Here is a 27,433-nt window from a genome sequence, read left to right as displayed (position 1 = left end):
TAAGCTGAGTTGTAAAAGAGCAAAATATACAAATTTTCCAATTGAAAACATAATATCGTACCTTATTTGACCATATAAATTGTTCTAGACAGATAATAGAAATACATTCATAAATAGAATAAGAAGATTTCAGTTTGTTACTCAAACATAAATGTAACTAATATTTTTAAACTACCAGTGTTTTTCGAAAACTTCGTTAGGAATAATCCTACAATACTTCAGTATAACTTTTGTAAATATATAGAAGAATTTTATCCAAATAATTCTAGCTACAATGTTTTTTTTTGTTCGAATTAGTGTGAACTACTGTATTAATATTCTTAATCATATAATTAAGACACTTTATAATTTTTAAAGTATTAAATCATGACATAACTAGCACTAATAACAAGAACGAGAGCAATATCATTCTGAGTATACATAATCACACCATATATGTTTTGAGAATAGATTTTTTTTAGTGGTGATCCACTTACCCCACTATGGTGGATTAAGTGGATCGTTTGGCGCAAATTTTCAAGTTCCTTATATTCAATACATAAAAATCAGAAAAATCTAAATAAATGATGATTTGAAGTATATTAGTCCCTCATTTGTTATCCACAGAAAAAAGTTTGAATTACATTATTCACGTAAGCTGTACATAATAATGAAGTTGACTATTGATTTTTTTGTATCCACTTACCCCACGGTACCTTAAAACTTTCCATAAAAATAACGTAATTTTCCAATAATTAGTAATAATGGGTGTAATGGATTTCATAAATTTTCAGTCAAACTGAAGCATTGTTTTCACAATTGGAGCTGATTAGTCGTCGTATGTAAATGTAGTAATTGCATTTTAGAGTTCGATAATTAATTACGTAAGAATTTAGGGGAGGGGAGAGCGGGGATATTGGCCGGGTTTGAAAAAATATTTTTGCCATATAGAAAAAAATAATGTTTCATACAAAAAATCAACCCACTACATGCAACTACGTCAGTGGTCTAACAACACTTAGCGCGCTTGGCAAAGTTCCATCATGCCGCATAAAGTGTTGCCACAAATGATGCTTAGTTTGTAAACACCAGTTCCCTGGCTGGTGGGGCATGAGAGCATAAGCTTCTACCATCAATGTAGTTGGACATAACCCAAGCAGTGACATAAGTGTTCCTAATATTGGAAGATTAGATATCCCATGTTCCATGTTTCATTTCAACTTTGCCGAAATGATTAAAATTGTAGCGCCTAACGATGGGGTGTATTAAAAAACATTTTTTGTGATTTTTCGAAACCTCGCCTCCCCTTCATGTATGATTTTTTGTATGAAACATTAAATTTTTCTATATGGCAAGAAATATTTTTTCAAACCCGGCCAATCTCCCCGCTCTCCCATCCCCTGAATTCTTACGTAATTAATTATCGAACTCTTAAATGCAATTACTACATCTACATACGATGACTAATTAGCTCCAATTGTGAAAACAATGCTTCAGTTTGACTGAAAATATATGAAATCCATTAAACACATTATTACTCATTATTGGAAAACTACGTTATTTTTATGGAAAGTTTTACTTAAATATTGGAATTTTCTAAAACATTTTCATGTATTGATTGTCATTTTGAATTGCTCAGTTGGGTTTGTTTATTGCAACTTTGCATTTACTGCTATTGCTCTTTTTGATTTTTGGAATGGAAATTTTTGATTTATTGTGGGCGAATTATTATTTATTTATTGCAAATTTTGGCTTTTTTGTGGAAAATTTATAATTATTTCTTGCTTTTTTTGAAGAAAATAGGGACATTTTAAGGTTTTTAAATGTAAAATTCGATATTTTTTAGTGAGATTATTGTTGATTCTACTGCACTTTTGAATCTATTTATTGCTCAATTTTTTTTTATTTATGGAAAATTTTGTTTTTTCTATGCACTTCTTTATTTTTTATGTAAATTTTTAACTTTTCTGTTGATTTTACCCTTGTTTCTTTACTGGCAAATTTTGCATTTTTATGGAAATTTTATATTTTTTATGGGACGTTAATATTTTAGCCTTACCTCTAAACGCTCCACAGTGGGACGAAATCAAAAAAAGTGGGACATGTGTGTTTGTGCTGAAACTATTGGGTTTAGCGTTTCGACATGTTCTACAAAGTTTCATCGTTTGTTGAGTACTTAATTTAGACACTGAAAAAAATTTCACTTAAAGTAATATACACTGAGAAAAAAAATTAACTTTTTTAATTATTGTCAAAATTGAAAACTGTCTAAGGAAGTTTTGTAGGCGACATCATTTCATGAAAGTTTGTTGAAGACAGGAAAGCTCTATCTCCTACACTGACGAAGTTAGGGGGTAAAAATGATGGGTACCCCCTTAAAACTCATATTTTCTCCATAACTTCTAAATTTGATTTTTTACATTTTTACAATGTTCTACAATGCTTAAGGTACTGTAAAAATACACATTTTTACTTGTTTTAATTATGAATCGTGGTTTACGGCCAACCAGCCGAGTGGAAGTTTAACAACTACCGAAAATCTAAACATTACATATAATTTGCAATTGGATTAGATGGACAAATTGATGTGAAGATTTGCGAAAAAGTTACACGTCTTCTCAGTGAGAATCGAACTCACGACTCCCCGATCTCTAGTTGGGGCGCGTTAACCACTACGCCATGAGAGGACTCATGAACGCAGAAGTTAACCTGAATTCGATTTCAGCTCAATAATCACGTGGTCCTCTTTTCGCAAAGTGCACCTCTTTCGGAAGAATTAGATGCCCATCCAAACACAACGCTTTCTATATATATCCAATGCCTAGCCCGAGAGCGCATTGTTTTTTAGGTATAGGAATAGCACACTACACTAGCCAGCAACTGCGCTGGCTGAGGTTTCTATTGTGTGGGCTTCCAATGGGTCGCGACGTTCTCAAACGACCGGTTACGGAACATGAGTCCGTTGCTCGATAAATACTTGTTTTAATTATGAATCGTGGTTTACGGCCAACCAGCCGAGTGTCCATCTAATCCAATTGCAAATTATATGTAATGTTTAGCTTTTCGGTAGTTGTTACACATTTTTGCCAAAGACACTGAAGCGCTAGCTCTCCATTTTGAAGATTTACGAACGATATTCTGATTTTTTCACATCAAATTTAAGTGTGCATATCTTGTAAAGTTGCAAGTAGTAGCAGCTAACTTTTGCATCATGCTGTTCCTCAACCTATACCCTTTTGATGTATGTACGAATAATTGCGGGGTCAAGTGGGGCTCATCGCAGTTTGTTTAATTGAAAATTGTATTTCCTATGAATAAATGTATGTTTTCTAAATTTTAATTATTGTTTTTTTCTATCTGTTAATTTTTTTTTTAAATTTTGTTATAATATTTAAGTCTTGGCCCATTTTACAAATGGCAAATTTATAATGTTTACTGTTCAAGTTTCAATTTGACACGGCTATAGAGGAAAAGTTGTTGTTTCCGTGAAAATTATTTAATTTTTTCAAGTGTATCTGACTTATTAATAGTTAAACACAGTTTTATTAATCCTTAAATACTCAATTTTGTCCCTATGCTAGTGACAGACGGTATACTTTTTGTAATTTTGCAAATCTAGGAAATTAATACATATACAGATATACAGATATACAGCGCTATAATAGATATCCAAGCAATGTCATTGATAGCTATCAAAACAAATTTGTATCTTTGTATTTTTTAATGTTCTTTGGAGTGCAATTCAATTATTTTTTAGTACTAAGATTGTAGTATATACAATCTAATTATACATTTGAATCAGTTGATCAGTTGATTTTATTCTTATTGCGGTATTTAGCTCTTAAATACACTTATAAAAATGTTGTCAGATACATGAAAAAATAAATATTACTTTAAAAAATATAACTGTTCAAATTTTGACAAAAACTGTAAAACATAACATTTTACACGTTTAAAATGAGCAAACATTAAAAATTCCATAGCAAAATGAAAACAATACTTCAAAACTATACCACATACATAAAAAAAACTGCAAAAAATATATATTTAATTATGGGAAATACAATTTTCAATTAAACTAACTGCGATGAGCCCCGCTTGACCCCGCAATTATTCGTACAAATATTAAAAGGGTATAGGTTGAGGAACAGCATGATGCTAAAATTAGCTGCTACTACTTGCAACTTTACAAGATATGCACACTTAAATTTGATGTGAAAAAATCAGAAAATCGTTCGTAAATCTTCAAAATGGAGAGCTAGCGCTTCAGTGTCTTTGGCAAAAATGTGTATTTTTACAGTACCTTAAACATTGTAGAACATTGTAAAAATGTAAAAATTCAAATTTAGAAGTTATGGAGAAAATATGAGTTTTAAGGGGGTACCCATCATTTTTACTCCCTAACTTCGTCAGTGTAGGAGATAGAGCTTTCCTGTCTTCGACAAACCTTTATGAAATGATGTCGCCTACAAAACTTCCTTATACAGTTTTCAATTTTGACAATAATTAAAAAAGTTAATTTTTTTTCTCAGTGTATATCACTATAAGTGAAATTTTTCTCAGTGTCTAAATTAAGTGCTCAACAAATGATGAAACTTTGTAGAACATGTCGAAACGCTAAACCCAATAGTTTCAGCACAAACACACATGTCCCACTTTTTTTGATTTCGTCCCACTGTGCGCTCGCACCATTAATCCCTTCCAACACACTTCCTGCAACGCTTCGATGCCGAATCGGGTATGCGCGTGCTCCCGATGAAGTTGAGAGATTTACAGTTCCACGTACCGAGCTTCCAATCGCTAGCCCCTTTAATCTTTGTGTGAATCCCTGGATCGATTGTCATTTGCTTAAAAAAAACGGTTGGAAAATGAATTTTAAACATCTGATTGAAGATTTGGGAATTCTCAAAGACAGACGTTGGGTACGCAAAGCATTAAATCAATATGTTGGAAATTTAAGGTGAAGATAAATCGATGCCAAAGCTCATATTTTCAAAAGCACGGATCTGGAAAACCAAACATCCGTTTGAGCTGAAAACCTAATCGATTGGTCACCACCAGCTAGTGACCAATTGATTAAGTTTTCAGCTTCATTGGATGGAATTTGAACTTTGGCTTCGATTCATCTTCACCTTAATGCAAAATTATCACTCAATTATCTTGTTTTAGATTGAATTCTCTCAAGCGTACTTTGTCATAGAAACATAAAAAATCATGTAATGGCAGATTCATAAGAATCTGAATCCTAGTTTAATAACATTTAGTCATACTAAAAAAAAAAACAATAATTATCACCTATTTATTGTGATACAAAGTCAGTAACTGTAACTAATATCTCATTTCATCATTATCTCTCCATCCCTTCAGGTCCCGATCGTCATCCTCAAGACGAAGGATATGCGCAACTCGACCAACATCTTCCTAACCAACCTAAGCATCGCTGACCTCCTTGTTTTGCTCGTCTGCACACCAACCGTACTTGTTGAGGTGAACTCCCCACCGGAGGTGTGGGTACTGGGAGAAGAAATGTGTAAGTACACTTTGAAGTAGTTGTTGATACATTTGACCAGATATGAAATTGACACTGATACAACCGATATGATCATTCGGGAAGACGACCATATCTTCAAAATTGATTGAATTCCAATTCAGACCGTTGTCAAATAATTCACATTCAATCAAGATAACACATTTGGTGGCACAAAGAAACATAAGCGTAAACGTAAATATTTTTGCTCTCTTCCACCTACCCAAAAACGAGTTCATCAAAATCTATTTTTAGAATGAACTTCCTAAGCTTCTTCCAAACAAAGACTAACCTGGATATAAGTTGTATGTTCCCAGCAGAGTAAAGGTATCTATACCGGTGCACACATCTTTGATATTTTTATTGTGCTCGCCTTTCCTCCCCCGCGTGAAGGAAGCACAAACTGACTGCATGCAAGCGCACTCTGCTCAGTGCTTATGGCGACGATTGATAAAACATTTATCGCCAGACCGTGGCACGCGAAAGAAAATGATTCAGCGATGCGCCCGGTGCATAGTGCTTTCTGAGGCCTAGAGTCGTGATCAGAATTGTTTTACACTTCTCTCCCCTTCTCTTGGGCAGATTTGTGTTGAACAGAAAAAAATGAAGAAAATTGAACAGAGAGAGCTAAAGTAGGGTCATAAAATTATCATATAGCTAAATTTTATGCGACTTTGCCATGGCTGTATCTTTATTTTTGTCAAAAGAAGTGAAATAGTTTATAATCTCAACTCTGTACCCCAAGCAAACTCCTCTAAATTTTATTACAAACCAGGGTCTCATGAAGCAGTGTGCAATGTGTGCTAAATTTTGCGATGTCGGTTTATAATTTATTGTTGTTCAATATAACGAAACCTGTTGCTCGTTGCCGCGCGCGTATTTCCTGCCCCTGCGCTCCTATTGGTGAACCCATTTTGGACTAAATATACATGCATGATAAGTGGCATATTGTTCACTTTTGTTGTCTGCACCTTCATCGCGCCAGGGCTTCATTAACGCGAACAACAGGTAATATAATCGTGGACTTTTCGTGGGTGTAATGCTGCTTCTGGCCATCATTCTGGCTTCGGTACCCTCATCATCCGGATTGTCGTGGGGAAAATATTATCAAGCTCATTGAACTGGATAATTATCACTAGTTTATCTTGAAACAGCAAAAAAAAAATCTTAACCAGTAATAATTGGGTACAAATCAGCAATTGAAATTTTAAAATAGCATTTAAGAACAAAATCGTTGAAAAATAGCAAAATTTAGCAAAAAATAATAATAAATCAGAGATTCCATATTTTGTAAGAAAATTCTCAGAATAAACCCTTCAATACTGGTTGGTTGGTTGGTTTGACTTTATTTCCAAATAGAAATCAAAACGAATACTTAAAATCTTATGAATAGCAACAATTTTTACATTTTTTGATCAGTGATTATCTCAATATTTCTATTTGAGTTTCGAAATTGTGCTCATTTTCAATTTTAATCGGAAATTTCTTATTTATTTAGTGCTCATTTCTTTTCTTGGGATATTTTTATTGTTTTAGTACTTAAGGATAAAATTTTTGTGCTTATATTTTTATTGCTCATTCATGTTTATTTATGGGAATATCGATTGATTTTTTCATTACTTTTCCAATTTTGATTTCAAGTTCTCAATTTATAATAGCTTATTTCATCGATTTACCAGTAGAAAATACATGTTAAAGCGACGTTTTGTATTCTATCATTGCTAAATAATATTCATATTATTTCTTATGTTTAATTATATTATTGACTACCTCTCTATTAAACACAGATTGTTCCCCTTCTCGGAATGCTTGTTCATTAAGCTGACGATTTTCATTAGCCAATTATTTCGTCAGCGCCGCCGATCAAGCAAACAATCACCTTCTCAGTGTTCGAGGGGGAAAGGAGCAAACATCTTTTGTTCGAAAATCAGGTTTGCCGATTTTGATTAATCGGTTCCCGCGCAAGGCATCGCCCATCCACCTACTACAAATGTATAAAATTGATCACTTGAGAACAAAGGCGAACGCGTGGCCGATAGTCGACATGTTTGGACAACGCACGCCAAAACCGTAAATCACCGCACTGACTGTATGGTGGCGGTCGATTCGGGATGGGCATCTGCGTCGCGCTGCTAGGCAGTGGTGTCAAATTTTCGGAACATAGATTTAGTAGATTACACAAAAATAAATATTATTATCCTTTCAGCTAACTTAACTTGCTGAAACGTTCATTATTATCATTATTATTAATATATATTTAGGACACTTTACCATACGTGTGGCATTCGTGTCGAAATAGTCGTATTCACTCTTCAATTACATAACATCGTTTAAAACTAGATTTGATTATAAATATTACAATCTTTGAGAAATTGCAAAATGTTTGCTTTTTTTTTGCATCGTGTGCTAGTATTTCAGAAAGTGATCCGGTGATTTCGCATCTGACCCGTTGTTGGGAATATCCTCTGCAGTCGATCAGGATGTGTGGGATTGTTATTTGGGTTCCACAAAATCGACATATAGGCGGTAAGGTTTTGTCGATGAGATGTGAATGGTTGAGACGAGTGTGCCCTATGCGAAGCCTTGTCAGAGTCCGTTGTTCGGAAGTACTGTTACGGTCTGGATATTTAGCTGGAGAACACTTGATCAGCCGAAGTTGTGACTGGACTTGACGCCATTCAAATTCCCATGTAGACCAAACACGCTTTAGAGCCATTTTTACGTCTTGAGAGGGTAGAGGAGTGTTCAGCTTGTCCTTGTTTCGCGCTGATTTAGCTAGGCTGTCTGCTCGTTCGTTCCCTGTAATACCACAGTGACCTGGGACCCAACAAAAGGTGATGTTCCTGTCCTTAGATAATCTTTCTACTGATTGAATCCATGGGTGTTTGGATCACCCACCTCGTAGAGCATCTATGCAGCTGGCGGTGCTGTGATTTCTATCTACTTTGGACACAGCAGTAAGCAGAGCATGGGCCTCTGCTGAGAATATGCTGCATTCGTCTGGCAGGGAATAGTTGTCTTCTTCTGCATCCATGACAACCCCAACCCCATTAAAGGAGCCATCTTTGGAGCCGTCAGTAAAGGATTTCACGTAGTACCGGTAACGATTTGTTGTAAGGTCCTGGAACATTGGTATCACAATCCTACTATTCGTGCCAGCTTTAACGCTATTTTTAAAAAAGTTATCAATGCGTGGAGGAAGGGTGTACGCCAGGCTTGATAATTCTCCTCAACATCATCAGAGTTCGGTGACATGCTCTAGAGCAGCGTGCTGCCAGTGCCTCTTTGCGAGGGAGCCAAAAAATGCTAAGCAGCGAGGCAACGAAAAATGAGCGAGGAAGATGCAGCACAAAAAAAAAACCGAGTTAAATTCCATCAAAAAAGGGTGCTCTCACAACTCCCCGAGGACTGTCTGTTCGGGCGGCAGACTCGAGAGTTCGTTTGAGGTGTGAGTGATGGTGAGCATCGCAACGAGAGAGAGAGAGTGTCTGAAACAATCCTCGCATTTTTATGCACCCTCACTCGAATCGCTTGAGGATCTGTGTTGAAAATTTTGAGTTTATTTTTTTCTCCTCAGAAAAACGGCAAAATCGCCTCCTCTTTGCATCGTAGAGGAGTTTCTATCAAGCCTGAGTGTACCATTCTCGGTCGGTATTTCTAAAAGTAATGCAAATGTTCGGTAGGGAGTAGCCTGTTGTTTGCTGGAGGATAGTCTTTGCCCTTGAGGCCACTGGGTATTTGGAAGATAACAGATCTTTCTCCAGAAGTCGTACAGCTAATTTCGCTAGTCGTAGAGTTATTGCAAGGCGGAAAGGTAGACAGCCGGCTTCAGCCATGATAGAAGTAGTGGGGCTAGATACAAATGCTCCAGAAGATAGGCGCTCAACTTCGTTGTATGTTGGCCCTAGCATCTGCTCCATATTCTCGGTGTTAGTACTTATTAGTCCTAGGCCGTAAAATAATTTTGAAAAGATCAGTAGGGTTGATCCGAGACCGTGACCCAAGAATTCGGAGGATATTAATTCTACTGTTACAGCTTTTCTTGATAGTTGCTAGGTGCTGTTTGAAATTAAGTTTTGAGTCAACCAGAATTCCCAGGATTTTAATTTTCCGAATTTGTGGGATGGGAATGCTGTTAATATTGATCGCTCGACCTCGTTTACGGTGGCGTTGACGACAACAGTGCATAAGCTTGGATTCAGTTGGAGCAATGGAGAAGCCTACGCTGGCTGCCCAATCCGTTACGATTCCAACGGTTTTCCTCATGCTCTGGCGAACTAATCGACGGTTGTTTCCCTTCACTACGAGAAGAACATCATCAGCGTATAAAAGAATTTCAGCCACCGCCGGATTTTTTTTTTGAAAATAGGCTGCATGGCTACCAACAACAGCGTAACTGACAAAATAGATCCTTGTAGCACGCCATTGTCCGCTTTTCTGAGGCTTGATGTAGATCCATTGGTGAACACCTGGAAACGTCTGTTTGCAAGGAAACTGGATAGCATGTTCATCATTCGACCAGAGATTTTCCATTTTTTCAGTGTGTGGGGATGCCAGGTTTCCAGGTAGTGTCGTAGGCTTTGGATATGTCCAGAGTCACAATCTCAACATCCTCGTCGCTTTCAAAGCTGAGCAAAGATTCGAGTGCAGCCAAGTGGGAATCAACACCTCTTCCCGACCGGAAGGCGTGTTGACGTGGGTCCAGTCTCTGGTTTGTTTCCAGCTCAGTGATGAGCCGACAGTTGACCATTCTCTCGAAAACTTTACCTAAGCAGCTCAGAAGAGCAATTGGTCTATAGCCATCCGCTCTGCTACAGTCCGAATCAGGTTTGGGAATTGGCATTATTGTTCCTAGCTTCCACTGATCGGGGAATGTACCGTTGTCCCAGATATGAATAAAAAGCTCCAGCATTGCAACTTTCGATGATATTGGTAGCCGTTGCAGCATTGGGTATCCAATGTTGTCTGCGCCTATTGATGAACCTGCATTGCGCTCTAAGGCCCATAAGAGTTCCTCCAAAGTAACGCTGAGTTTGCCTGAACCCATTCCAGTCAGATTTATGTTGCCGTCTAAACTTATCAGGGTAAGTAGCATTGGAGGATTTACTTTCGTATTCATCAGCTAAAGCTTCCGATACATCCCTACCATTGTTAGTGAGGCCAGATGGTCAGTGTTCAGACAGACTGAACCAAGTGCTTTTATATGCTTTTAGAAAAACGTATGCCAGTCATTTCAAATATCTTAATTTTTGCATTATTTGCTGTAATGATGGAACTTATCTATTTTATCATGCATCTGTATCAAAAAGTAAGAGGTTGATTCTGTTACAAGTTGACGTTGGATAACGTTAGCTTCTTCTATTCCCTGGCTTGAGACCGTCACGAACGACCTATTATGGACATTGTGTGTTATTTTTTGGTTGGTTCGGTTAACACTTCAAAACCGATAGAATCAAGATGGATGGAAGAAGCATGAGCAGTAACTCTTCCTCCACAAACAAATATTCCGGTTGAACGTTAGCTCCACGTCCAACCACTAAGATTGGTTGCTTCAGTGGGTTCCGAAGCCAGTTTGAGGTTGAGGTTCTTCTCCATGAAGTCCGCGAACTCCATGTTTTCCTTTTTGCTCAAATCGATGTTAAAGTTGCCAGTCATGAATGATTGACATGATCTCCTTTTGATACTCGTGTCAGCATCATGCCATATCCGTAGAGAATGCGCTTAAATTGAATTGCACCCCAAATTCAAACAAAACGACCTTTTTCAGGGCCACATCAATGCATTCGACGTAAAAGAGTTACAACCAGAGACATTTGATCTATTGTACTATTAATTGATTAATTTATTTATCAATTATAATTTTCGCTGATACGTTTTCAAAGAAGATAAATGGCAAACAAAGTTTTACATACTTTCCTGTCCTGTAGCATTTTTGCAGTCTTCGTATGTGCGTGTGCGTATTTCGATTCGATCAATTTCTTACCAAATCAAAACATCAACAAAGCTGTTGCTGATTAGTTTTAAATTTGCAATTTAAGCGTTACGTAATCAATGGACGATGCCTGATCAATTTCACCCCGAAATGGGATCTCCGATTTTTTATTTAAGGGATGATTTTTAGCACTAAAACACATTTGTTAGAATATTTTGGCTCATGAGCCAAAGCGGCTGACCTTCGTTCTTGTTTCTCTGCATTCAGTTGTTTGGCATTTTCAACATTATTGAAAACAGACAAGAACAACCATGAAAAATGATCAATTTCACCCGAAATTACGGTACATGTAAACTTCAAAACGCCAAAACCTTATAAAAGCAAGAAAAATGTGCTTTTCTATGGAAAATAAGACATGCCTCGATATTTACCCATTTATCAATAGTCAAGCCACAGACAAACAGACGTAACACTTAGAACAAATTTCTTCAAAATCCATCGCCCAGTTTACACTATCATCATCTGGTGAGCATGTTGCACGAAAAGGTGTTTCGTGCAACAAGACCGGCAGATGGCGGTAGTGTGAAACGTCAAACGCGAAGAAAAACGATGCGCGCGCCTCTGGTTGTCAGATATGTAACATAGCGAATTTGAAATGATTGTTAAATGAGTGATCGATGGAAATTGCGTCAGTGTTACGTCTGTTTGTCTGTGGTTAAGCCATGAAAATCAATAGTTTTCTTTATTCGAGTCGATTCGTAAAAAGATTTCCAATCGATTTGTGCAAGAATCTCGAAAATCTATCCGGGCGTTAGTATGTTATTAACAGTCAAAATCTAACCACTTTTCGTGACACCAGCGATTTTCGTTTTTCGAAATTGTACCCCAGTATGTTGCCGAAAGACGTTATCCAACGTCAAAAAATATTACATATTCCGTCGATCAAAATCCATTGTCTTCTTCTTTCTGGCATTACGTCCTCACTGGGACAAAGCCTGCTTCTCAGCTTAGTGTTCTTATGAGCACTTCCACAGTTATTAACTGAGAGCTAACTATGCCAATGACCATTTTTGCATGTGTATATCGTGTGGCAGGTACGAAGATACTCTATGCCCTGGGAAGTCGAGAAAATTTCCAACCCGAAAAGATCCTCGACCGGTGGGATTCGAACCCACGACCCTCAGCTTGGTTTTTCTGAATAGCTGCGCGTTTACCGCTACGGCTATCTGGGCCCCCAAAATCCATTGTATTTCTGCCTAATATTGACTACTATTATTTATTCCAACTCGTTATAAAATTTTCTGTTCTAATTAAATGATCCACAGAGAAATTAAGCGGTTTTAAAAACAAATACAAATTCATTGGACATGGTACACTTCCCCGCACTTTTCAACGAGATGGGGCAAGTGGATCAAGTTTTATTATCATGTATTAGCCGAGTGGTTATGTAAATTTGAATAAAGCTTGAATTGCCTGAAATATTGTTTTCCTTTAACTTCATCTCATCTAGCTTACATTTGTCAAACATGCCACAGAAAAAGTGGAATAATCGATTTAAGAATAAAATATCTGTCTGGTAAAAACATATATAATGAATGAATGAAGTAGAATTAGGAAAAAAAAATTTTTTTTTTGATGATTTACGAAAAATAAGTGCGATGGAGCAAATTATTTTGTTGAAGCAATATATCGCACGTTATTTGACCATATCAATTGTTCGAGTCAGATAATTCAAAAATGTTCACAAACTCAACGAAAATATTTCAGTGTATCTAGCAAAAGGAGATGTAATGGATATTCCATGATTGATCTTTCATATGTAATATATAGAGTTTTAATTGTGTATGGGTCATGGATGATGTAACAAAAACGTTTTATGAACCCTTTCATGATATTAGGCCTGTGAATTATTGTATTGTAGTGGTCTACGAAGGAAAGTTTAGAGTATAAGATAACTCCTAAGTCCCTTACTTTTTCACATTTATCCACATATTGATTTCCTAATGCAATTGAAATGCGATTGCATTTTTTTACATTTTTTTTTTGGACCATGTGTAGATTTGTTTCTATTTTATTGCGTAATACATGTCTTCTTCATTTCTTATTCTTATGTCATCGGCATAAATTAACACTTTGAGTTTATTGAAAATAAAGCAAATGTCGTTTACGTACATGATAAAATGAAGAGGTCCCAAATGAGAGCCTTGAGGGACACCCGAAGTAACTTGAATTGGTTTTGATTTGTTTCCTATGAATTTTATGATTTGTTGACGATCAGTTAAACACGATTCAGGCCGTTTCAGCAGTCCTGGTTCGATTCCATATTTTTGTAGGATTTCAAAGGATTTATTAAAAAGTCAAAGCAAAGGCGCTGTTAGTTCTTTTGCTGAATTTTTCAAAAATATTGGGGGAATCGTGTCCGGGCCGGGACCTTTTGAAGCGTCCAAATTCCAAATTTAAAGGTGCGTAAGTAATATAAGGCCTGTTCATTTAAGAAAGTGGACACGTGTTTTTACAGTAAACTGTTTATTTTCGAACAAATTCATGAGTTTACCTAAAATACATGGAAATCAACGTAATTTCGACCAAATTCACATAAATTTGAACATTTATTGAGCATTGCTGGATAATGCTCTTACTTTTCTCATTATACCTCCCATAAGGTTCTGCACAACTTTTTTCGGAACTTTTCGTTGTGCTGCTGTTCGTTGTGACCACATTTTCTTGAAAAAATCGATGGAGCTTGCTTCTCTTCCATCCTTCATAAGATGTCGTTTGATTATTGCCCAATATGTTTCAATGGGGCGTAGTTCTGAGCAATTTGATGGATTCGATCATTTTTCTACAAATTCGACTTTTTCCTTCTTGAGCATCTCCAGAGTAGCTGAAGCATAGTGAGCCGATGCTAAGTATGGCAAAAACAATGGAGGCATGGTATGCTTTCAGAAGATGGGCAGATGCAATTTTTTAATGCATTCAGTTCTGTAATTTTCGCTGTTGATTGAACCCGTCGTGAAATATGCAGTATTTTCATACTGCAGGAGCAAATTGCTTGCCATAACAAATCATTTTTCCCAAATTTTTCTGTTGGGATGTATCGTACGTCGTCAGGAATATCTGTTTTGGCCAAAGCGTTGAAAAAATTCAATTTGGACACTTCGCGATTTTAGCCAAATCTCGGAAAGACAGTTTTTCTGTACACCATTTGTGCAGAAAAAAAATGCGAGTCGCCATGTCAATTCGACCCATCGCTTGGAATTTATAATTTTTTTATGTCAACTTTTGTCTGCTGTCAAAATAAACACTTGGGTACACACTGAAACAAAATTTTATTTGTTTTTATGGAATTTTCACACCAAAATGTTAATATTTAGGTGTCCACTTACTTAAATGAACAGTCCTTATTTCTTCCGAAAACATGTTGGAGAACGTGTGTACTATATTTTATATGAATTGGAAGAGATTTCTCCAAAATATTCTAATACTCCACTGCACTGTGACGTCACGCTTCAATTTTGACAGGTACTGGTCCTATTGTTTACAGTTTGGACTTAGTACTTTTTTCGAATCATTCATAATTTCGTGAAAGTTTGCTGCGAGGAGAGGTCAAATCTACTGCAGATACCCACGGATCGTATTATTCTATCTTCCTACCGTGGAAAATCGTCACCATCCGCATGCTGGTGATAGAAATACGAAGATGAAGAAATTATGGAAAAAACGACTAAGTCCGAAACGTAAACAACAGGACCAGCAGCTGTCGAATAAGTGAGGTTAGGCTCGTCATATGCAGCGCTCTATTGCAATGTTTGATTTTTATATGCATATACTTTTCACAATATTTTGATAAACTAAAGATTGTTGTATTTCAAAACTATCAGCATATGTAGTATAGCTGGCACAGTTGGTGGGTGTGTTCTGTTCTCAAACATGTAAAGACTCGGCCTAGAAACAAAAGACAATCAATGCGGATTTTTTTCGTTCTAGTTGAATCGGAAGCTGGCTGAGGAAAAAATATATCTAAAGGTGCGTAAGCGATGAGTGTTGAAGTGATTTTTGTTGTATTTGGCATTCCAGTGTTATGAAAGAGAGGTTAATCATTTGTGTTATTACTGAAAGCAGGAAAAGTGACGTCATATTTCGGTGCTAGACGGATGACATATTGTGTTGTTGTTTGATTGCTGATATTCTGTGGATTGCTTTGATGGAGGCAATCAAGGCACCGTCCATTAATAAAATGTAGTAAAGTTGAGTTTACCACATTCTCGGTAGTAAATGCTACATGTGAAACATGGGTGGAACATTTTGTGTAATTTTACCAAAGACAAATTAAAGACCTTCATGTCCCTTGCAGTTGCCCAAAATTTTATGGCTCATAAGGTAATCTAGAATGCCGTGAAAAGTGTACTGCGATCTATCAAACTTGGGTACCTTTTGCACTACCGAGGGACCAAATGCAGTGCTAGAAGTGGTACCCAATCTGAGCCCGAGTGCGACGGACCTGATTTTACTTCACTACACCTCTCGCACATACTACAAACAACGCGTTGGTATGAATAAAAGTAGCATTTACTACATATAAAGCTACTGGTAGTTGACATCAGAGGCTGCTACTCATGCTTTGAGATTGTTGAATTGAATAGAATAATTAAAATGTGAGTAAAAATCATGGAAAAATAAGATCAGATTTGATATTTTGAGATTTTCGTAAAAAACCTGAGATATCAAAAAGAGATTTTAGATTCCAGTAGATTACCGTAGGAATTTTGAATTTTCGCGTTTTGGCAATTCAGGTATTTATAAAGTAATACTGAACTTTACGTGAGAATTGTGACATTCAAGATTCTCGGATTTCCTTTGGAATTTCAGAATTTTTGAACAAATTCGGGGATTCTGATAGACATCCTGGAAAATTAGATAATAATTGTGTAAGCCTTTCTGGGATTTTTGTGGCAATATTAAAAATCCGACATTTGATACGGTTATTGAACTTTTGAAATTATTTTGGTATCTTTGAGAAGTTATTTCTGAGATTTAAGGATTTTACATCAAAATCTCAGTACTGGAATTTAAAAAAGACTAGTAATTTATTAATTTTATGTTTCTGTAATCTCAAGATATCTTCAAAAGATATATATTTCTAGCTTAAATTCAAAAATTCTTAGAAAAATCTTTGTTGTCAAATCATCATAAAATTCACATGCACATAAAGGGAAAGCCAGATTTATCGCAAATTTATACTTCAAATTGTGTAAAATTAAATGAATGTGTCCATGCTCGATTACGCAATGTATAGCGGAAATGTATGTTTTCACTTGATTTGTCGTGTCAAACTTGGCATCCCCTTTATATGCATGATTTTAAGCAGGGCAGGCAATCGTCAGATTCGTCACAGTGCGATGACGAAATAAAAAAAGACATCGTCATCCAGTATAATAACTCTGGCAGGTCCTCGTCTCGTCATCGACGAAAAAATGCACGATGAACGTCAATCCAAAATCGTCAACGAACCACTTTGTCTTCATTCCGTTCGCTCCCCTTTCTCAAACGAAGGAGGCGTTTATTGTATTCGTTTATTATATTCGCTTGCTATGCTTGCTATGCACAAAACGGCGAATGCCATCCCAGAATTGCTTGTATTGACAATTTAACCCGCACTCCACAAGCTTCAACAATAGCTCTGTTGGTAAGCGCGTGGCGTTGACGATTCAGAGCTCGTTTGTTCGATTCCAGACACATTTTGTTGTTTTGTTTTTGTTTTATTTTTTCAAAAAAGGCTCATAATCTATCGACACCACAGTTCATATTTTTAGTCGGCTCAGAGCTCCCGAACGAAGATTCGAGCATAACGAAGGAGGCTTCTTTGTTCGTCATGACGTCGAGCCTTTCTGGCAGACAACTGCAGCAAATCGTCATCAAACGCTGGTTGAGTGACGATGACGATTCTCTTTTTAGTTTCGTCGACTACTTTTTCCATTTGACGGTCAGCTTCGTCACAGTGCGATGACGAAAAAAAGACATCGTCATCCAGTATAATAACTCTGGCAGGTGCATTCAAGCCAAATGTCAAAGCCAATCGTCAACGAACCACTTTGTCTTCATTCCGAGCGCTCCCCTATCTCAAACGAAGCAGGCGTTTATTGTATATTGGTTTGCTATGCACTAAACGGTGAATGCCATCCCAAAATTGCTTGTATTGGCAATTTAACCCGTACTCCTTAAGCTTCAACAATAGCTCTGTTGGTAAGCGCGTAACGTTGACGATTCAGAGATCGTTTGTTCAATTTTGGATACGTTTTGTTTTTTTTTTTCAAAAAAGGCTCATAATCTATTGACGCCACGGTTCATATTTTTAGTCGGCTGAGAGCTCCCGAACGAAGATTCGACTAGGTATAACGAAGGAGGTTTATTTGGTCGTCGTGATGCCGAGCCTTTGTGGCGGTCCACTGCAGCAAATCGTCATCCAATGCTGGTTGAGTGACGATGACGATTCTTTTTTTAGTTTCGTCGACGACTTCTTCCATTTGACGGTGACGATTGTCTACCCTGGTCATGTGATTACAGTTTCAAGAATTTGAGAAATCTACGAAGTTTGCCGGGACTACTAGTTTTTGATAATTATGTTTAGGGAGCCGGACCCAATTCTTGGCACTTTTGATTCACTTCGGCAGTGGGGTTTTTTGAAAGCTACAAAGTTCATATTTGGCCACAATATGCGTCGTAGTGAAATGCTTCTTATTGCAAAATGTCAGACGATTCGACCGAGAAAAACCCCCCGATGCCAAAGTGAATCATGGAAATGCCCATGTGGTTCTGCACCCTATACTAAAATTTAGCGGAGATTTTGTTCCTGAGAGCTGCTAGTCATATTAGAGATTTTATTCTCCCCAAACTTTAATGGCTGTTAGCTCTAAACGAGATTTAATCTGGATTTTTCAAAATCGGGGATTTAATTTAATTCCTTTTTCGCCAGCGCCAAACTCGTAATAACGCCACTTTTAACGTCTGTAGTATGAATGAGAATGTGTGTGTGAGCCAATTGCGAAAATCAAAACCAGAGAAAATCTCTCCATCGCAGCTTTTGGAACAAATAACACATGAATGGTTACAGTAAACAATCAGGGGAACGTGGATGTGGGAAAGTTGCATGGGCTAGGACGAGATGATCGTACAGTTCAAGTACATAGCGATACTTTTTTTGTCAGCTCATTTTTTTTTTTTTTTTTGCAAGGCTTGTCAACCTTCCGAAAGCAATTGCAAAAATTGCTTATTTACTATCCCATCAAAAATTAAACAAAAAGGACCTCAATGCACTGCGAGTGTTTAGTGTAGATCAACCTGATTTTTCATGACCGGAAGCCATACAATGTTTTTATGCATTTCAAACAAATTTTATTTTTGATTTTTTTTTATTATTTACTAGTGGGCCCGACAAACTTCGTCTTGCCATCAAGTAGGCTGTTGAAAAACGCTATGGATCGTCCCATACAAAATGACAGTTCCATTCACGCTCGTTTTTTTCAACATTCCGTGGAATATCAAGGGATTTTTATACACACAAACACGTCGGAACACCTGAAGAATAAAACGGAAAAATAATTATTCAAATCGGTTGACCCGTTCGGAACCCATTTCATGACATACAAACACCACTCCATTTTTATTTATATAGATAGATTTTGTTATTTTTTATTTATTAAGAATTTATTGTAATATTTATTATTTTTCAAATTTATTTTGGTCTTTTTTATAACTGTAAAAACTTTTCATATATTTGCAGAACACTTCAACTTCCCATCGTTATCGTTTTCGAATCAAATAATAAAGTCTCTCGGTTACTTACTTTTGTCTTTGAACAACCCTCTGAAACTCTATGGAAAATGACTTCAATGGAATAATTACTTCACACGCAAAACTTCAAGTTATTTGTAGTTCATCATCCAAATTTCAGCCAATTCGGACTATCAAAAGCTGAGATACAGCACCCTAAACTTGAGCATTTTGTATGGAAAAACAGCATTTGGTTACTAACTTATGTCACTGACGGTATATAAATAAAAATGGAATAACTTTAGAACAGGCTAATAAACTTGCACTCTTCCATTCATCAAGGATTAAGATGTGTTTGTTAAAAGAAAAAGTTCAGAAAAGTTTCCGGTATTTTTGAAAAACGAGAGAAAACTGTTCCATCACTTTGCATGTGACTTTTTCATAGCGTCTTTCAAAAGTTTGTTCTTTTTTTAATTTTTAAATAATATCCCACAATCGGACCATGGCTGTAAGCCTTTTTGAAAGTTATCTAAAGTTTTGAAACAACTTCAAAAGTCGATGCTGGCGTTGAGTGACGAAATAAAACATTACTAAAAACATGATATGCAGTTTGAAAGAGTACACAACTTTAATTTAGGTCTCACTAGTCTAAGTGAAAACCGAGTTTTTTTGGGATTTCGAAAGCATTCTCAATGAAGAGCAAGTTCGACAATTCTTGGGGGACTGATTTGATCCTCTAGAATTTGATGCTTTGGTTTTCCAATAGATCAAATCGTACAAAACGTTTGACTCAATCTTATTTTCAATTTCAAATTTGCGTTTTAAGACATGCTTCTTCGACTGAGAAATATAATTCCAGCTAATGACTTCAGGTGTTAGTTTTCAAAAAAATTGTTAGCATGGATAACTAAAAACACATAAAGATTTTGCATAAATTACATGATTTCCAATCGGAAAATATGGAGCGTTTTTCAATGTAGCAGTTAGATGCCCACCTTCTGAAATCAGAAATCACGAATTTAAAATATATCGACGGTTCTAATGCATCTTAGAGTACATCGATGCATACTGTCTTCATTATGCCTTTTAGAAAATTCCGCAGATCTGACATCGCTTCCACTAAGGTGATTCATCTTCCGTTTGGGAGGAGTGAACAAAAGTTTGTTTGCCATCTAAATTTCTATCACTACAGACCATACGTGAAAGGGGCCGTACCGTCTGACTGATTGACGATATGGAGACAAATTAACCCAGCTGACTTGCTTATGAAAACCGTCGATTCATTCCGGACCGGTTCTGGGTGCTTTCTGTGCAACAGTTGGTGGAGCCCTCGGCGGCCTCACATTTGAGCAACAATTTTATTTCGATGGTGTTCTTTCACGCTGAAGCCCTTGGAGGAACAATGCAATCATCAGTAATACGTACCCGTGTTAATTTCGCATATCTTTTCCCTCAATACGCCACCGGTTGGCACAACTCTCTGTTGTCGCGATTGTTGCATTTGAGCAGTTCCAGCTCAAACGCAAATGAAAAAGGGCCTTTTCAGACTGACTATTTTTAATACGAATGGAGCTTATGAAGTCAATAAACTGGAGTAAGTAAAGGAATTGCATTTGGATGGTCAAATAGTTATGATAAAAACCATTTTTGAGGACATCTCCACTATTGATCATTCTTGACTTACTAAACCTGCCATAAAACAAAAATTTATAAGACAACCCCTTTCACAATATGTAATATGTTTTTCGGAAAAGAAAATATAGGAGCTTGCATTTTCAAACATGAAAAGAAAAAAGTGATTCCTCGTAAAATTATATATAAAGGGGATTTTTTCGAATCATTTTTTATATTTTTTGAAAGCTTAAAAATGTTTTTCACGATTTTGTTAAATGTTTGAGATTTTCAAAACAGATAAAAATAACAAATTGCTGTTATATTCGATCAAAACCAGATTTAATTAAAAGTTTCCTCTCAAGTTTATCATAAAGATTTTAACATTTTGGTTCATTTTGACCAAACATCTTTTCAAAACGTTGTCTAGGAAATAAACAAAAAATAAATGATTAGAAATATCACATTGTATAAACCACTGATACTTGTGAAAAGTTTCATTCAACTGGAAAAAGGTAGCACCTACGCGATTCACGTTTTGGCATGGAAATGCTCATTTTAAAATATTAGTTAATTAAACTTTGTCCACGTCGGAATGCGCTGGAAATTTTTGCTAATTACAACGAAATGAACAAGTCTTTCCCCGCAGACCGTCCGCACCGTTGCGATGGGAAGGCCTTTGACAGACGACCTCGCACTTGTTCTGCTCGCTGTGTTGTATTGCCGAAGCAGTCGCGGTCGGATAGAATTGTTTTTAAATAAATTGCATGCAATTAAGGCCGTGTCGCTTTGTGATAATGAATGATAATCGGGCATTGGGCGAGCTTTTGCCGTTGTCACTGTCAACTGTGGGCACGTAGAGGATAGCGTTTCAATAATGCTATCCTACATTTCCACTTGTGGAAGCACATACTTTAAATCCAAAAGTGAAGTGAGTGTGTGCACTAGAGTGATGCAAATTTGGAAATGTTTGCTCCCCTACGCTTAAACGCTTTTAATTATGTTAATTAGCATCCTCCCAAAGTTTGAAGTGATTCGGAAGAAATTTGACTGTGCACAGGCCATTTGAAGTTTATATGGAGATTACTATGGAAAACGCCAATCTTTTGTGTTCAGCCCTCTATCTCTTCATCATAATATTTTATGGAAAAGTGAACACATTTTCTAATGTGAAATCCTCCCAGCTACAACTTTGCCGAAGACCACTTTTTGATTGGACCTCAGGGTAAATTGTTATTGATCATCATAAACTTGGTTTACATGTATCATGCTTCACCAAATGTTCGGCAGGCAACAGTGATGCTCCTGGCGGGAAGAATAGATCAAAGTAATCCAGGCTACTATGTTCTACAGCAAAAAAAACAGTGTTGCTCTGAAAGTAATTAAATGATCATCTCAGCATGATTTAGACTTTGTCATCAAAAATAACAAATTATCCTTACGTCCCATCGAAAAGTGGTCTTCGGCAAAGTTGTAACTGGGAAGTTTTCACATAAGATAAGTGTGTTCACTTTTCCATAGATTATTATGACGAGCAATTAGAGGACTGAACACAAAAAGTTTGCCTTTTCCATAGTAATTTCCATATAAACTTCAAATGGTTGTGCACAACCAAATTTCTTCCGAATCACTTCAAATTTTGGGAGGATCATTTTCATCATAATTGACATCGTTTAAGCATACACACTACGAAAAAATAATGTGATTTTACGTCTTTTGGATGCACATAAAAGAAGCGAGCCAAATGACGTGAATTTGTGTCACATTTTAAATACGATGGTGTCTGATTTTGGAAATGCCAATCATAGTGGCAGCGTTTTCATGTTCCTTCTTCATGTAAAATTACATTTTTCGTTCAATACATCTTTCAGAACACATTTTTGCGTCATTTCATCATTTACATCATGTGTCATTCAGTCATAATGTGAATTTCGTCCGCAGTGATTTTCATTATTTTTAAGAGTGTAGGGGAGCAAAAACTCCAAAATTTGCATCAGTCTAGTGTGCACCCACTTAGTGAACGGAACACTTGTTACACAAGCAGAGAAACACGTTAGCTTTTCCCAATAAGAAACAATTTAAATTTACCTTTTAGCATCAGTAACATACAGCTAAAGTTTGTCAATAGTTGGAAATTGGCTTTTAACAAAGGTCAACTTGCTCTATTTCCAGCAGCTTCGTTTTCTTCTTTATTTCAACCTCCATGACGAAGAGAACAAAACCGCACCATTTTCTATTTTTTTTTCCTTTATTAGTATCATTTCAAACATTACATTCATTCTTGATATCTAGGTGTTCTGTGATAGGCAACACTATCATCCTAATTTGGTAAAACCTACTCTTTAATGAATGTTCGAACCCTCTGAGCAGAATCTCAAATAGAGAAACTTAAAAGTAGATTGAGTACCGTGTACCTTTTAATTCCGCTCCTAAATGCTTATCTTTGACAGATACGCGTATTTCGACTACCACTTGCAGTCTTCTTCAGTGTCAGTTACTCGTATCCACTTGTGGCCTGAAAATTTGTTTGAAGATCAAAAGCTTGTTCTTAAGACAAAGTGTTGATTTTCTATTTATATGGGGATAAAGACATTTTAAATATTTGTTACATTTGGCTTGAATTCCAATGTGAGTTTTGAACCCCTCTCATCGTGACAACTTGAAGGTTTCGAATAAACGGCTTTTGGTATAGGTGGGAATATTCGGTAGCATTAGAAGAAATCTTCCATTTTTGCAAGTATGAAGAAAAAATATCCAAACTTTTTTGCAATCTCCTACAGATGGCACGCAGGTTTCGTTATTTGTCGGAGAGGCCTGTATCATCCGCAAACAAAGATTTTTGACATCTCTGAGGTAACTCAGGTAAGTCAGATGTGAAATTATTTTATAATATTGGTCCCAAAATGCTGCCTTGGGGAACACCAGCTTTTACAGGAAGTCTTTCAAATCTGGAGTTCTAATAATTAACCTGAAGTGTACGATTTGACAGACAACTTTGGATTATTCTAACAATGTATGTCGGAAAACTAAAGTTTTTTTTTTTAATTTTACAAGCCTTCATGCCAAACACTTTGGAATGTTATTTTTATGTCTAGAAGAGCAAGACCAGTAGAATAGGCCTATGCACTGTTTTGATTTCGTATGGGATTTCAACGTTTACTGGCCTTGTTGTTCACTAATTTCATGGAAGAGAGAAAGAGATCGAATGATTTTTGTGCAGAGCTCCATAGGCTTCAGATTTATTGGAAAGTATCAAATTTGTTGCACGTAAATGTTGGTAAGTGGTCGAATGTCAATGTCAGAATCCGAACTGCTCGTTCACCAAAAAAAATCTTGTTCGCTTAGCAATCGCATTATCGGTATTGCTCGTCCGTGTGTATGCTTACGCATTCATTTCAAATTACATATTTATCGTTTATCAAAACGAATCCTTTCCCTTATCCAGTAGCTTGATATCCAAAAATTAAAACACCGTTTTCTTGCACATCGCCAAAGATCGTCCTAAGCACCCGACGTTTGTAAACTCCAAGTGCTTGCAAGACCTCCTCGAGCATAGGCCAGGTTTCATGCCCGCAGAGGACTACCGGCCTTATGAGCGTTGTGTACATGGTATATTGGTGCGGGTGTGAATCTTTTTTGAACGTAGCTTCTTGTGGAGGCCATAGTAAGCCCGACTGCCACTGATGAATGCGCCTCCGTATTTCACGGCTAACGTTATTGTCAGCCGTCAGCAAGGATCTAAGGTAGACGAACTTGTCGACCACCTCGAACGTATCCCCGCCTATCGTAACACTGCTACCCAGGCGAGCCCTGTCGCGCTCGGCCCCTCTAGCTAGCATGATTTATGGACAAAAGGTCGAAAGAAAAACGTCAAAAGGACAGAAGGTCGAAAGACAAAAGGTCGAAAACGATTTGCACGGTAGGATTTTTTTCCTTTTTTAAAGAAATACTTTCGACCTTCTATTTTGTTCTTTGACATTTTGTCCTTTCGGCCTTTTGTCTTTCGACCTTCCGTCTTTTCGACCTTTTGTCTTACGACCTTTTGTCATAGATTCAGCTAGCATGTACTTGGTCTTGGCCGCATTCACCACCAGTCCAACTTTTGCTGCCTCGCGTTTCAGGCGGGTGTACAGGTCTGCCATTTTTTCAAATGATCGGTCGACAATGTCCATATCATCCACGAAGCAAACAAATTGACTGAATCTCGTAAAAATCGTACCCCGGCTATTAAGCCCGGCTCTCCGCATAACATCTCATAGCGCAATATTAAACAACAGGCACGAAAGTCCATAACCTTGTCGAAGTCCCCGGCAGGATCCAATAAAACTAGAATGTTCGCCTAATAACTTAACACAATGTTACACACCTTCCATCACTGCCCTTATGATTCTAATGAGCTTCCTGGGAATGATTTTCCATAGCTCTACGCGGTCGATACTATCGTATACCGCTTTGAAATCGGTGAAAAGGTGATGCGTTGGGACCTGGTGTTCACGACATTTTTGGAGAATTTGCCGTTCAGTAAAGATCTGATCCGTTGTTGATCGACCGTCAACGAAGCCGGCTTGATAACTTCCCACGAACTCGTTTACTACAGGTGACAGACTACGATAGATGGAATAATACTTTGTATGCCGCATTTAAAATGGTGATCGCTCGAAAGTCCTCACAATCTAACTTGTCGCCTTTCTTGTAGATGGGGCATATTAGCCCTTCCTTCCACTCCTCTGGTAGCTGTTCTGTTTCCCAGATTGTACATATCAGCCGATGCAGACAAATGGCCAGCCTCTCCAGGCCCATCTTTATGAGTTCAGCTCCGATACCATCCTTACCAGCAGCTGTATTGTTTTTGAGCTGGTGAATGGCATACTTAACCTTCTTTAAAGTGGGGGCTGGTTGATTTCCGTCGCTTGCAGTACTGATAAAGGTTTTTCTTCCGTTCTCCCGTCCTTCATTGCCTGTGCTCTCAGTGCCATTCACGTGTTTGCCGAAGTGCTGCTTCCACCTTTCGATCACCTCACGCTCGTCCGTCAAGATGCTCCCACCCTTATCCCTGCACATCTCGGCTCGTGGCACGAAGCCGTTGCGGGATGCATTGAGCTTCTGATAGAACTTGCGTGTTTCTTGAGACCGGCACAGCTGTTCCATCTCCTTGCACTCCGTCTCCTCCAGGCGGCGTTTTTTTTCTCCCGAAAGAGGTGGGTCTGCTTTTGCCGTTTCCGTCTATAATGTTCCACGTTCTGCGGGACCCTTGCTGCATCATGACCACTCGCGCTGCATTCTTCTCCTCCAAAACCTCCTGGCACTCTTCGTCGAACCAATCGTTCCGTCGATTCCGTCCCACGTACCCAACGTTGCTCTCAGCTGCATCGTTGATGGCTGCTTTTACTGTTCTCCAGCAGTCCTCAAGAGGGGCTTCATCCAGCTCACCCTCTACCGGTAATGCAGCCTCGAGGTGCTGCGCGTATGCAGCTGCGACATCCGGTTGCTTAAGCCGCTCTAGGTCATACTGGGGCGGCCGTCGGTACCTTACGTTGTTAACGACGGAGAGTTTCGGGCGCAGTTTGACCATCATCAGATAATGGCCGAAGTCGATGTTACCGCCACGAAAGATCCTGACGTCGATAACGTCGAAGAAGTGCCGTCCATCAATCAGAACGTGATCGATTTGTGATTCTGTCTGCTGTGGTGATCTCCAGGTGTATCGGTATGGAAGGTTGTGCTGGAAGTAGGTGCTACGAATGGCCATATTCTTGGAGGCGAAATCAATTAGCCGTAGGCCGTTTTCGTTCGTCAGCCGGTGGGCGCTGAACTTTCCAATAGTCGGTCTGAATTCCTCCTCCTGGCCAATCTGAGCGTTTAGATTGCCTATGATGAAATCATCATAGACGTCTTGGCTTGGGCAGCTGTCGTACTCACGTCCGAGCTGCACGTAAAAAGCGTCTTTATCATCATCAGTGCTTCCGGAGCGAGGGCTGTGCACGTTTATTATGCTGAAGTTGAAGGACCGGCCTTTGAGTCTTTACTTGCACATTCTCTCATTGATCGGCCACCACCCGATCACGCGCCTCAGCATATTACCCATCACTATAAAAGCTGTTCCCAGCTCATGTGTGTTGCCGCAGCTCTGGTAGATTGTATGGTTACAACACACATTTCCTGCAACGCTACGATGCCGAATACGCGGTCCTTAAGCACGTAGGCGAGTATGCGTGTGCTCCAGATGAAGTTGAGAGATTTACAGTTCCACATACCGAGCTTCCAATCTCTAGTCCCTCTCGTTGATTATTCGTTGCTTCATATTTTTACGGCTGGCTTGCAGGGCCTGACACCAACCCCCTAAATTTTCGGAGGACCATTCCCCCTAAATGTTCGGAGGACCATAGTGCGCAGTTTAGCTTAGAGTCCTTGTCTAGCACTCGGACGATCATCAGCCGCCCCTGACATGGGGAACAGACGCTGTTGTGAGCCGCTCCTCACATGGAGTACATACGCTCCAGGTTTGCAGAAGCAAAAGCAAAAGCAAACCCCCCCTTCTTCCCTGTCAGCATACGACCAAACTTCCCACCGGGGTTGGTTATCCGATCTTCCCTAAGATTACTTGTACCCCGGCC

The 27,433-nt window shown here is 38.0% G+C and overlaps 1 protein-coding gene across 2 annotated transcripts in view; it reads left to right on the top strand.

Moving 5' to 3' along the window:
- The window catches only part of LOC5567066 (gastrin-releasing peptide receptor), a 416,782-nt gene that overhangs the window by 135,505 nt on the left and 253,844 nt on the right, over window positions 1-27,433 (top strand). For both annotated transcript variants that reach the window (XM_021857139.1, XM_021857134.1), the window contains one exon: window positions 5,347-5,509. In XM_021857139.1, coding sequence (XP_021712831.1) covers window positions 5,347-5,509 — 163 coding nt within the window. The remainder of the gene's footprint in view (window positions 1-5,346; window positions 5,510-27,433) is intronic.

The sequence above is a fragment of the Aedes aegypti genome, chromosome 1 (assembly GCF_002204515.2).
Source record: "Aedes aegypti strain LVP_AGWG chromosome 1, AaegL5.0 Primary Assembly, whole genome shotgun sequence".
Classification (NCBI taxonomy): domain Eukaryota; kingdom Metazoa; phylum Arthropoda; class Insecta; order Diptera; family Culicidae; genus Aedes; species Aedes aegypti.
Note: the sequence above shows the minus strand (reverse complement) of the source record. Positions and strands in the feature narration are given on the sequence as shown.